This window comes from Homalodisca vitripennis, chromosome 3, assembly GCF_021130785.1.
Source record: "Homalodisca vitripennis isolate AUS2020 chromosome 3, UT_GWSS_2.1, whole genome shotgun sequence".
Lineage (NCBI taxonomy): Eukaryota > Metazoa > Arthropoda > Insecta > Hemiptera > Cicadellidae > Homalodisca > Homalodisca vitripennis.
Genome location: NC_060209.1, coordinates 198113997 through 198127609, shown reverse-complemented (window position 1 = coordinate 198127609; position 13613 = coordinate 198113997). Strand labels below are relative to the sequence as shown.

The 13613-nt window shown below is 37.0% G+C and overlaps 2 protein-coding genes across 2 annotated transcripts; one reads left to right on the top strand and one right to left on the bottom strand.

Annotated features, from left to right (window-relative positions):
- Positions 1–3704: 3704 nt before the first annotated feature.
- LOC124358543 (baculoviral IAP repeat-containing protein 7-like) lies at positions 3705–4085 on the top strand. The gene has a single exon (XM_046810843.1). It carries the CDS (start codon positions 3705–3707, stop codon positions 4083–4085), a length of 381 nt encoding a protein of 126 aa, XP_046666799.1.
- Positions 4086–7003: 2918 nt separating this feature from the next.
- On the bottom strand, positions 7004–11774 carry LOC124358784. The gene is made up of 2 exons (XM_046811081.1): positions 11561–11774; positions 7004–8125 (listed from the first exon to the last, which is right to left on the bottom strand). Exons 1-2 carry the CDS (start codon positions 11760–11762, stop codon positions 7020–7022), a joined length of 1308 nt encoding a protein of 435 aa, XP_046667037.1. The 5' UTR covers positions 11763–11774; the 3' UTR covers positions 7004–7019.
- Between the last annotated feature and the right edge of the window lie 1839 nt (positions 11775–13613).

The window sequence follows — 13613 nt, the reverse complement described above, 5'->3', positions numbered from 1 at the left end:
AAGGCTAGGAGACAAATGCACACAGTAAGTTTGTGTTTGAGTGCAAAGACAGTGAAACAAACACAAGCAGTAACTTGCGGTTTGGACTGCAAAGGCGAGGAGACAAATGCACACAGTAAGTTCGTGTCTGAGTGCAAAGACAGTGAAACAAACACAAGCAGTAACTTGCAGTTTGGACTGCAAAGGCTAGGAGACAAATGCACACAGTAAGTTTGTGTTTGAGTGCAAAGACAGTGAAACAAACACAAGCAGTAACTTGCAGTTTGGACTGCAAAGGCTAGGAGACAAATGCACACAGTAAGTTTGGGTTTGAGTGCAAAGGCAGTGAAACAAACACAAGCAGTAACTTAGGTTTATGGTACAAATACAAATTTTGCTTCATTCATCCAAAAATGATCTACAAAAGTAGATGGTTTTGGCATGGGGACTTTGCCTTGTTGGTTATGATATATCCTTTATTTACTATTTATTCTATAGAACATACATGTAAAATTTTGTTTCATGATATAGCAAAAATTCAAATGACCACAGTTTTGAAACTCTTATTGGTTGAGGAGACTGGGTAACAGACATCCAAGTCATGTCCAATAAATATATCTGTACCATGTTTAGTTTATATTGGGTAGAATTAAAAACAGAAGGTGACATTAAATATTTAGAATCAACTGGATTGAACAAAAGACTGAAATATTTGGGGACAACTAGAGCATGTTTAGCCTCTTCAAGATAGAACAACCAATTATACACTATGTTGTACATCATACACCAGCTGTATTTAGTGCTTCTCCCTGGTGGTGAGTTCTGGAACTAGCTCAGCCAACATGTTTGTTTATAACCATCTCAGCCTTGTCCAACATACCTCAGATAATTTATTTGTTTCTACCAATAAATAAACTTTGTAAACATTAATTATGTTGGTGTACAGTATAGTTTAGTTGGTACTGGACAGAGTTTATTTACCTAATCTGAAAATGGATGACATCCTTGACGTTTGTGTAAAAGTTTCATTCAGTTTTAAGAACTATTCTCTGTAAAATTTAAATGGAATATCCTTGTATTAAACAATGAATTTAGAAAAAAGATTTTTCCTTCTATTTATTTGCATTTTGTACAGTACATCTGATAACACTAGTGATAAGAGTGATAATTCTTTTAAATGAGTGATTGTTTATTGTTGAGGTTAGTACAATTATAATATTAAATGGAATATGTTTTGTTGAATTAAAATAATTCAGGTGTGATTTGAATAAAAACTCTTGTACTACACCATACAATTGGTCTGAGGAGGTTAAGGGGATTTGGCACTCCAAGAAGAGAATTTTTTGTTAACGACTAAAACTTGGTTTGAATTTTTTTTATTTCCTCTAGATACTTAACTAAACAAAACAGCATTTTAAATTTTTCAATACTTTTTTACATACAAAAATTGTGTTTATTTATTAATTATGCATTTTTTTATATTATTTTTCTAAAACACTACTAGGCCAATTCTTTTGTTCTATGTCTCAAATAAATGATACGGAAATCCTTAAAAATTCATGTTTTTTATATTTATAGCTTTGTTAGAAGTATAGAAAATATATGCTTATAAAATATTTGAGAAATCCCCAACTATTTACATAATATTTTATATAAAACAATCTAGTGAGTCAAATTATTTCAAAATTCATGCATATCTACATATTAATTATACTGACAATTCACAAAAAGTTTCATCATAGTAGCTTTTACGGTTCTCTTGAAATATCCAGTTTTGTGTCTGAAAACATAGAAAAACTAATTTGGGATAATCGCTACTGAAGTGTGGCAACAGATTTAGCGTATTGTTTCATGATTTGGATTAGATTAGGCTGCAGTAAGGTAATTACTTTTAGTTCTTATTATAATTTTATGTTCAAGGTTTGCGTGTTCTCATCATTATGTTTTTGGTGTACCGGTAACTAGGCATACCCATTTGGTTTAGATGTAACAACTAGTACCGTACATAAAGACAGAGTGGCATCCTTGTAGTCGACATCTTTTCTTTTTGGGAGGCATAAAACGCGAACGGTAGTCAAAATGACGTGTAAGTTTTTATAAGTAAGTCAAATAAAATCTGTTCCTCCTATTAATACGATGTTTTTATTTTTAGTTCCCTTGTAAGAAAACGGTTTTGAAAAATATTAGCCTCCGGGTAATACCAATGTACCACAAAAACACAGATATCTTTAAAATTAGATTCAGCTATTCATAGACGATTAGCATGAAAGCAGACATTCCAAAGACAACTAACTAAAACTAAGAAATGAATACCATACTATATGAAACGATGTACACAAGCAGACATCGTGAATTGTGAAGCCATACATTTTTGGTTCAAACACATCTCTGTATTCTAGAGTTGTGTTTTTCTTGTTAAGAACTAAACAACTAACAATAAGGTACTTATGCAAAAACATAATTATGAAAAAAAACATTTTTTAGTTGTTTTAGTGTACCGAATCCCCTTAAGAGAGAACAAGTTCAGGCCAGAGTATTTCGTTACTTATTCATGTGAGTAGTATATCCGGGAGTATAGCCATAACATGGGCTCTTATGGAGTTATTCTGGACCAATGGAAGAGCAGCAATGGCGGCTAGGCCACGCCCCCTCGGCATTCCGGACTCGGGATCATCCCCATTCTATTAAGGTAGAAGCCGAAACAACCGTGTCCAGTGAGAAGCTGGGTAAGGTAGAAGTCTACCTCTCCATGCTCTCTTTCGGTCCATACCCTCAGATCGCCTATGAGCCTAAAAGACCAACGTCCTCGACTCTCCGTCTCCCATCGAGTTTGCCACTCATCCATTGTGTGCGAACGGGCAGCAGCACGGCTGACAGTGCCATTCCCATCGTAGACACGCTTCCGCTCAAGAGCAAGAAGATCGATGGAAATGACCCCCGTAATCACAAGGACGGCCGGCTCCGAAACGGTACGATAGGCAGATGAAATCCGGAGAGCTCCTCTCCTCTGCACCGCCACGACCTTCTTCCTGTAGCGCTTCTGCCGCAAGGCATCCGCCCATATCTCGCAACCGTAGAGGATAACCGAGTTCGCCACGGACATTAGGACTCGGCGCTTAGTCTCCGCGGGTCCACCGTCATGAGCCTACTCAGATTGGCCACAATCCTTTCAGCTTTCTCGGCCGCACAGGTGATCTGGCCCCAGAATGTCATACGGGAATCCATTCTCACTCCTAGATACTTGACGCAGCGTTTGGTATCGATGAGATCCGTGTTGACGTTTAGCTGCACGACGGGATCTATCCTCCTCCTGGTGAGAAGCACGATCTCTGTCTTCTCGGAGTAGTAGTAGTAGTAGTAGGAGTAGTAGTAGCAGTAGCAGTACAGTAGCAGTAGCAGTAGCAGTAGCAGTAGCAGTAGCAGCAGCAGCAGTAGCAGTAGCAGTAGTAGTAGTAGCAGTAGTAATAACTTACTTGCTTATTTTTCTTACTTTTCAGCCTCCTACAGCTAAGCAGAGGTGGATGTGGCACGGCAGCGGATACGGGAACTGGTGCTGGACCATTTCTTTCAGGTATTTTATTTTAGTTTTTGTGAGTGTGTGTGTGTGTGTGTGTAAGTGTAATGTACTCATCGTATTTTCCCAACACGGGAAACGGGCTACGACGCCTTTTTTTTGTTTTCAGACGCATGCTCCCGTGGAGTGCAACACGAGGGCCTTGGTATCGATGTCCACCCTGAGGGTCGAGCTTAGGGATATACTCTGGCTCATCGACCATCTTCTCAACGAAACGCCATGTGACCAGAGCCTCCTTATAGCGTACACACTTTGGAGGAAAGTGCGCTCGTCATTGGAGGGTCTGCTTGTCGGCATCGGCGAGAGCATGGAGGCGGCGGCCCGAAGGGATCCCGACGACGACGACCCTGAGGAACCCGAACCATCGCTCCCGGCTCAGCACGTCCGCTGTTCCGTTTGTATGGACAGATTGCCGACGGTAGGGTTGAGGCCTTGTGGACACACTCTGTGTGCACAATGTGCCTATAGACTTTTCCGCTGTCCACTCTGTCGGGCGGTTATCCACGGGGGGCTACCGTTGTTTGTTTCTTAGTTTAGTTTTTTTAATAAACGAATTTATTGCTTTTTTTCCGAAACGTAGTTTTTTTTTTCAAAATCCCGCCAGTTTGTTTTCTTCCGGCCATTTTTTTATCTGGATTTTTTTGTTCCCGCCACTTTTTTTGGGTTATCGCCACGTGGGAGGGAGCGGGGATGGGGCAGGGGGCGTGGCCTAGCCGCCATTGCTGCTCTCCCATTGGTCCAGCCCTCCTGGAGCTCCATAAGAGCCCATGTTACGGCTATACTCCCGGATATACTAGTATTTATTTATTTATTTTTTGTAGTATTGTGGAAATCGAAAAAATCCAGATGTTGCAGTTGAAGATACTGTATTGGTTGATTCTGATATGACATAGTAACTGAGGGTTTTCCTGGAATATATGGGAAGTCAGAGTTGGAAAAGTGAAAAGAATCCGGGAATTGTACAAGCCCCTTATAATGCTTGTATCACTTAGAAATTTGCAGTTTTATTAACGAAGGAGATAAGACAGCTACCTACAGTGAATAAAGAATCCAATAGAACACATCCAATAACAATTTATAAGATATTAAAACCAAGACTGAAAGAACAAAAATCCACTTGTTAGACCTATAATTGTTTAATTGCAAAACATTTTTACTAGTTGAAGTTTTGTTATGAAAACTAAAAGAAAAACACAAGGCGGGCGAAGGTTAAAAATACTACTACTTGTACATTATGTTGTATGTAATAATTTTGTTTAACATGTGATTGTTTTTAATATATTGAGATGAAATCAAATTGCTAGTTTGTACAATAAAGACAAATAATTTTTCTCATTTAGTTTTACAATATAGGTTACAATGTTTAGGTTACAACACTGGAGGGGAGAGAGCATGTTAGCAGACTGACACGCGTTTGTTCGCTCCGTCTTATTACGTGGTTGTACCGACTATGACACTTGGTTCCGTCACACGCAGTGAGGTGCAGCAGGCTCTTCTTGAATTAAAACCGAAAACTTCTGTTGGCCCAGATGGCCTGGCCCCCTTACATTTTCAAGGCTTGTTCTGAACTGTTGGTTACTCCTTTGCTTCACATATTTAATATTTCTATTTTTATATTCAGAATTTCCTGAAGTTTTGGAAACGTTCAAAAGTTACTCCTATTTTCAAGAAAGGTCAAAGATCGGAAATAAGGAATTTTAGGCCCATGTCAATCTGTCAGCACCTGCCAATGTATTCGAGTCCATATTGTATAACAGATTGTTTTATCACGTAAAAAGCTTTATAACTCCTCATCGGCATGGTTTCTTCCCTGGTCGATCCATAACTTCAAACTTGCTAAGCTTTTCTGGACTTTTGTACTTCAACTATCGATTTTGGTGGCCAAGTAGACGTCATTTATACGGATTTCGAAAAAGCATTTGATAAGGTAGACCATTTGGCATTACTTTCTAGACTGAACTACTTTGGGTTGTCTTCATCATTGATACAATTATTCTCATCTTATTTATCCAAAAGAACTCAATACGTGTCATATAATGGGGCACTATCTTTTGATTTCCATCCAGATTCAGGAGTCCCTCAAGGGTCAAATTTAGGACCACTCCTATTTATTGTATTTATTGACAACATAACCTCATCAATAAAAAATTGTAATTTTTTGCTTTATGCGGACGATTTAAAAAATATTCAAAAGTATCAATAATATTTCTGACTTTGAGGAGTTACAAGATGACTTGGATAATCTTTTTCAATGGAGTTGCAACAATTTAAAATTCAACATCAATAAGTGTTCAATTATGCGATTTTCTAGAAAGTCTGAGCAAAATATTATTCGTTTAGATTATGAAAATGGAGGAACAAAATTAGTGTCTAATAATTCCATTAAAGACCTAGGCATTATATTCGATGAGAAATTTTCTTTTGCAGATCACGTAGTTTCAGTTTGTAAGTCTTCCTTTTCCATTTTAGGTTTCATACGCAGATCTAGTAACTTCCTAAAAAAATACTGACGTAATAAAGCTTCTTTACTGCTCTTTAGTAAGATCTAGATTGGAGTTTGGATCTGTCATCTGGAACCCATCTTACGCATATCAGTCTGACTTAATAGAGAATGTCCAAAAGAAATTTCTGAGGTTTTTGTATTATAAAGAGTTTAATCACTACACAACAGTCGTTCCATATCCAGAATTGTTATCATTGTTCTGTATTGACTCCTGGGTAAAAGAAGACGGGTGGCTATGTTGGTGTGCCTGTATAAGCTGGTGGGCGGTGTGCTCGACGACTCGGCTCTGCTGTCTAAACTACAATTCAGTGTCCCTCGGCTGAATTCAAGAAGTCGTCTGTTGTTTTCGCCTCGTTACTCTCGTACCAATCTGGCGGCTAACTCTCCGTTAAATGTAATGATTTCGTTTGCATAACCTCACTCCCAATCAATGTTGATATTTTTGGCAACTCATTAGACAATTTATTCAGGGTGTTTCACTCAGTATTAATTAGTTTGGTTTTTTGTATTATCGTTATTTAACTGTTATATATTAAGTCTTGTTATTGTTGTTGTTACTTATTTATTGTTACAGATATCTATCGTTATTTGTCGTCAACTATTACTATTTATTATTTTACATTATCCATACACATTTTATTACATTGCTTGTTGTTGATTTAAATGTTATACTTCTCAGCTGTAAACTATAGTCTACTTGTTTGTCATTGTCTTGAGAGAGCTTGAAGATGAACTTTTAAATTGTTATTTTTAGTATTACTTTAATGCTTCATTGTAATTGGGCAATGCCTGTAATGTAAGCATTTCTTCAATAAACGAAATAAATAAATAATTGTCAATTCTAGATATAGTTGAATAAGTTTTCATTTATATTTCATGAAAAATCCTAGTAGGAAATTAAACATATACCATAAGATCTTGTGTATAAAACAGAAAAGACAGTGAAGTACAACAAATTAATATTTAATACCTTGACAATTTAATATACATTTCTGCCAATGGAGAGAGTCTCGTTGGACCATCTTCAGTATCCAAATCGGAGCAGCCTTCTTCATGGAGCCTCGTGAAGATCTGACTTATGTAGCCATTCTTCACACCTTTCTTGGATCTGCAGTTTATCACATTGACGTTGGTCATGGACCTCTGCAGCTCTTTTATCTGCTCTTTGATTGGCCTCAGTTCTTTTTCAATCTCCAACATCAGTTTGCTTTGTGTGTATCCTCGATTTCTGTTCATGAATGACATCAGCCTTCCATGACATTGGGTCGGTGAGAATGTTAGTTTTTCACTATAATTTGTATGTCTAAATAATTTTTGTTTCCGTCCCTTTTTTCTGCTGGCGTTTATTGTTGCAGTCAAAAATATATCTTCAGAGCTATTTATCTCAAACATTTTCTCTGGAATTACACCATAATCCGAATCCAATTCTTTGATTTTAATTTTTGGAAATGTGTTTGTTGATTGTAGTTTACAAGTAATGACACTTGTCGTATGTCTGTTTCTGTAAGGCACCGTTCTGAAGCTTTGTATTTCTAAAGTGCCTAATGTTTCAAGTTGCAGACAGTTTGGAATTACCATCTCATAGTCAATTCTCAACTGACCCATACAGCAATCAGCTGTTTTTTGAAGACTAAATATTCTAATTTTACCATCTGTTGAATGATTACTATTGAAACACTCGTATGTATAAGGAACAATAGCACAGCATCCCTTTTCACTGTCCAGTCCACATATGATGTTTGTATCCGATACTAGGGATTCCTCTATGGGAAAAATTAAACTATCAAGAACTTCAGTTTTACTTGGAATCTTGGCAATTACAGCAACATTTGGTGAATTTTCATTTATTTTAAACATAGATGTTGTTGAACTAGCAATTCCACGTTCCGCACATCTCTTCAAGAGGGGGGTATATTTAAACTTCCTGTTGATAGCCTTCTTCAGAATTCTATTTTCGGAGTTAAACGCACATTTTAAGTGTGGATTAATTTTGCAAAACGGAACCAGACTTGGGTTTGTGCATTGAGTTTCTCTTGAGTCATCCAAGTTTTGATTTTTATCTGAGCTACCTGAACAATAAAAATACATATGATAGTAACATTCTATTCTTATAAGGCACTAAAATACACAAAATTGCACACGTTTGTTTTAACCACTCAGTTCTGTTATACTTAAAGATGCAATTCAATTTCGTATATTGCAATGATTGCAAATTGTGAATGATGCATGTCATTTTACAGTTATTGCATGGCTTTGGAAACATGTTTTAGAAAAGACACTGCGATCAAAACCATGAAGAGCTTACCGTACTGAATTTTTCACTATTGTACCCATGTGTGGAGTAGTACTAAGTTTGTTGTAATCTTAGTGAAATCGTGATGTAGCAGTACGATAGATCCCTGTGACAATTTTGAATTGGAAGCAGACATGTTTAAAGCACATATTACTCCATTGTTCATTGTTAAAACACATTCTCAAAATTGTCAGTGCCTAATATTTCAGGTTTAGCACATGAAAAAGCAGTTTATGGTTGAAATCAACTATATATCACACGTCATAGTAGAGTTTACCTTGTTGCCACGATAAAGCAAGTGAGACGAATGTTAAATTCAAGGTGTTATAAACTAGACTACCTAACCATAGGGCGAAAATATGTAGCTTAAAAACCATTTAGTTCTAACTCGACTCAACCAGACCAAATCACCAGTCTTTTCCTTGAAGAAAAACTGCTTCACTTGAAGTACCGCTTCTCAGAAAACCTTTGGTTAGATTTTCATAATACAGAAAAATTTTGGACAAGCCTACAACAAATCTTTTAAATCATTGACTGCCAGTATAGAGACAGTCTGTCCAAAAAGAATAGAAGAACAAGATAGGAGAAAACACTAAGTATATGAGAATAAAGATGCATTTATATTAAAGCAAGACTATCTGCAAGCTCTTTCAAAATAATAAATAACAGGAACTGATGAAGACAAAGTAACCTGTGCTGCCGCTAAGACAAAGTATGGCCTTAAGTTAAAATCATTGCGGAAACAGGTGTCAAAAGAATATACAAAAAAGTACAAAATAAATCAAAAGCGATCTGGATAATTATTAATAGAGCGGAAAGGGCAAGGGCAATCAGTTAGCCAGATTTAGATAAGAGTGGATGAAAGAGTACTAAGAAGGCTCCTCGAAACAGCAGAACAACTGAGCCATTAGATAAATATAATATAATAAGAACCTCGTTATCATAAAGTAATGTAACTAAATGCAATAAATACCTACAATGCGTCGTTTAAAGCAAATGGTTAGCAGGACTGGCTGCAATTCTTCAAAATATTATTAAAGTCTGTTCCAATGCATTGATTTCTCTATTAACAAGGGTAATCAAGTAATAATTTAAAGAAGAGCCGTTCTCAAGTACTTTAAAAAGTTAAGAAGTTGAGTTGACTTAAAATTAAAAAAGGTGTTACCGCAGATCCCTCAAATTCCAGGCTGATATACTTTGCTTTAACTTTCTGTAAAGTAATACAAAAAGTGATCCTAGCAAGATTGTTAAAACACTTACAAGACAACAACCTGTTAACTGATAAGCAGCACGGGTTTGTCAAAGGAAGATAGATCTACCACAACAACAATAATTAGCCTTATATAGAATATAATTAATCAGCTTGAAGATGAAAAATAAGTTAATAGACTACTATTGGTTTTTAGGAAGGCCTTTGACTCCTTGGAACATTACCTTATTCTTTAAAATTTGATGCACTGTGCATAAAAGGAACAGCAGCAAAAACATGATTCCAATCGTACTTAATTGGACCTAGCCAAGTGGTTAAAAGAAAATGCACATCAAAGAATATAGTTCAGTGTGTGAAATCCAGCACGAATGAGATAGCTATGGGAGTGCCTGAGGGATTGGTTTTAGGGCCAGTCTTTTAATTCTATTTACCAATGAGCTGCCGCAACAACTTATCGACCTGCGCACACGTTTGACGTTGCAGACGATACCAACCTGATAATAAGTGGAGGCACAGCTGACAACTTAAAAGAACCTAGTTGCAGACACAACAAAAACAAAGCGTAACTTTTTTGGAAAAACGATAGTGCAGCAGGACTTAAAGATATATGCTCTCGAGGGCAATATTAAACTTTTTGGTATGACCGTATATACAAACCTTACATGGACGCCCCATGTTGACAACTTGTGTAAAAACACTTTAATCTGGTATTCATGCAATGAAAGACTTAAAACAGGTTGCTGACATCAATACTGCAAGAGCAGCACATTTTAGTCTATGTGAGTCACATATAAGATACAGCCTAATTATCAAGGTGGAAAACTTCACTCGACAACATGGAAAGAGATCCTACAGAAACGAACCATTCTAGCGGATCTACAACCAATGGGAACCTGCCGCAACTATTCTAGAAATCTCAAGGCAGTGATCAGCCTGAGATTGCAGCTTTGAAAAATGACATGTTCCAACTTCCCGATGGCATAGAACAATGAATTTTGAATTACATGCCTGAGTAGAAAAATCATTGTGATCATTTCTTTATTTGTAATTTCATGAAGTAATACAATGGTGTCAATTTATTCTAAAGTAGAGTATAATATAACAATGGATTGTAAAGTTAATGTTAATTTTGTCAAGTGAGTAAATCTCGTAGTATAAAGTGTTATGGTGTCATTTGTTATTAAAGAACTCTGCTAAGCTGCGATAAGGGCCGGTCTATCAGCCAACTACCCAGCTCTAATTTTAGTCTTAGTCTTCTAATGTTATCCAGAAGGGGGTTGTGAAGGGAAGGGGGGGTTGATCCAATTTACAGTGGTTGTTTTTCATACAGGTTAAGTCTGTGTTGAGGGGTCACATTATGTACGTTATCGTTGTGTGGGGATTCTTGTTGGCTAGCAAACATGACAACCCCTTGTATGTACAGACTGCTTACTGTCTTGATCTAGAGATCTCAGAAAGAGTTGCGGCAGGTTTCCATTGGTTGCAGATCCACTAGAATGAGCATGGTACGTTTCTTTCTGCAGAATTAATTCTCTCTCCACGTCGTGTGAAGTTCCACTCCAGATAATTATGCCGTAACATATATATTTCCCGATTATCTAGACAGCGTTCTATGCTGGTTATAGGGTGATATAATAGCTGTCTAGAAAACAAAGTAGACTTAATACAATATTCGTCCCGAATAGACTTGCGGAACTGAACTAGAATTGAGAGAACAAGATGTTTTACCCCCTTCGACACTGCACTTTACACCCATCCGATTTGGAAGCTAAGCAGAACAAGTCTTGCCCCTGTTTAGATCGAGCAGAACAAAATTTACTGGATGTTAAGCCGTCAGAACTATTCAAGAGTAGCAGGTCGGAAATTCTCTAAGCTAGGATAACGTGAGTAGTATAGAATACAAACATGTCTCTGCTGTAGACTTGTGTGTCCTCGTAATTGTAATAACTCTTACTAAAGTCAATTAGATACATTATTGTATTTTAGGAATGTTCCACTTACTTGAATCATTGTGACTTTCATTGTTCTCTTGAGGAGCAACTATTAAACCGTAGACTTGCTCTAACAGTAGCCACAATAGGCCGATCATAGTTACGCAATACACACAGAAAATATAAAAAATCTCTGTACCAATCATGTGTGTGTCTTTAATTGTGTCCAAATATTTGTCCCTTTTGTTCTTAATTTCACTTTCCACTATCATTGTTGCTTAGCACCAAAACATATTTCTAATAACAAATTTATTTTGATAATCTAATTCTAACCAACGTGTTAGAGGCTGGACGCAGGTACAACAGTCATCTAATCTTTACTATAATTGCATAGCCCCAACAGCTTCGCGATATTCCAACTTCTTTTGGTATAATCTGGTTTGTGAACTCACCAACGCGAGTGCCCACCGCGTTTACATAGACATCGACAAAGTTATCACAAATATTCCGTCTCCGATCACTTTGCCCAGCAAGCCACAATCACTCACTCCAAACCAAAATTTTAAGCTTCCCCTATAAATATAAAACAAGATTTGAAACCTGCTAAAGTAGAGGTTTTCAACAGATGCCTCTTGAAAGTATCATGGCTATTCTTGGATTCTATTGAGCAAGTGGAGAAAGCGCGTTCTTAGACTGTATAATTTTAACAACTAGCCCATACAGACATTTCAAAGAGACAGTAGGAATACATGGATTACGTAGAAAAACCTCGATTCCAGAGAAATGTTTAAGTTTAATTTATCAATATACGTCAAGGCTGAAAACGTAGAATTCAAATCTTTTTCAAAATGTCAAGCCACACTATTGTAAAGGCGTAAGAAATGCCAGGCTCGAGACGTCGAAAGTAAATTCAAACAATTAATACGATTTTTTTAATCGCGTGGAATACCATTAAAAAAACAGAAAACATAAAGATTTGTCCAATTATTAACTCCGCTATTCAAGACACAACACGATATAACTAATAAACTTCTCCAAGTGGCAAGTGAACCAAAAAAATCTTTTTTTACTGTGGCTGAACCAAACGATTAATTTAATTTGTACACCCATCGCGAAGAGCCATTTTAGAGACCTGCTTCATCCGTGGTCCTTCTTCCTGTGAATGAGTTTTAGGTGGTGCGTTTCGTGCAAAGTCTGACAAAAATACCGCCGCGCTTTAAGCCCTTTTGACACCAATCACAAAATTGATCAACCTCTTGTTAGCTCAAAGCCTCTTTCTGTCGGCAATGTAAATTGTCTGAGTTACTTCAATTTTCAAAAAGACTATCCTTGCATACCCACCCCAAGCAATTATCAACCAATTTCCATCCTATATGTTTTCAGCAAAATGTTCGCAATAAGCTTTTCTCAAACAATTTATATGCAACCATACAGTTCTCTGTCCAGAAGAGTTTGGATTCAGGAAGAACAAGTCGGCAATCGAAGCCATAGCGGACCTCATTCATAATGTCGATGGCTTGTAAAGGCGAGATCATGTGGTAATTTTCTTCAACACCTCCAAAGTTTTTGGTTGTGAAAAGTGGTACTCGGAGTCTTCCGCATGACTGGCTCTCGTCTTATTTGCAGTCAGAGAACAGTGCATGCATGATGAGTATGCTGTCAGGCGAAATCAAAATTCCCTATGGTGTCCTAGGATCAATATTAGATTAAAAAAACACGATTTCTGAGTGAAGTAATTCATTGAGTGAATTCATGTATTGAGCATTTCTTTACAATCTTTCTTGAAAATGAACAAAATTGAAAATCAAACGTCATGAATTTATGCCTTCAGCTGCAAGAAGAGCATTAATTTCAACCCCAGGTTATGGTGGAGGACATTCTTCTGGAAAAAGAAGAAACTCCTAAGATCCTTGGAACGAACATTGATCGAGGTCTGACATGGGAGGATCACATTGAAAGCGTTTGTACTAAGGTTGCCTCGTGTATTTACGTCCTGCGCAGACTTGCAAAATTTAGTTATCGATGTATGAAGAATAGCCTAGTATGGTCTGGTATATCACCATTTGCCTCACGGCTCAAGGTAGGCACAAATATAAACTTAAAAATTTTTAAATCTTGAAAAA

Coding starts and splice junctions, on each gene's coding strand:
- LOC124358784 (XM_046811081.1), bottom strand. CDS start 11,762: ATGATAGTGGAAAGTGAAATTAAGAACAAAAGGGACAAATATTTGGAC. Junction 8,126..11,560: donor TGAAAGTCACAATGATTCAA/GTAAGTGGAACA, acceptor TTTATTGTTCAG/GTAGCTCAGATAAAAATCAA.
- LOC124358543 (XM_046810843.1), top strand. CDS start 3,705: ATGTCCACCCTGAGGGTCGAGCTTAGGGATATACTCTGGCTCATCGAC.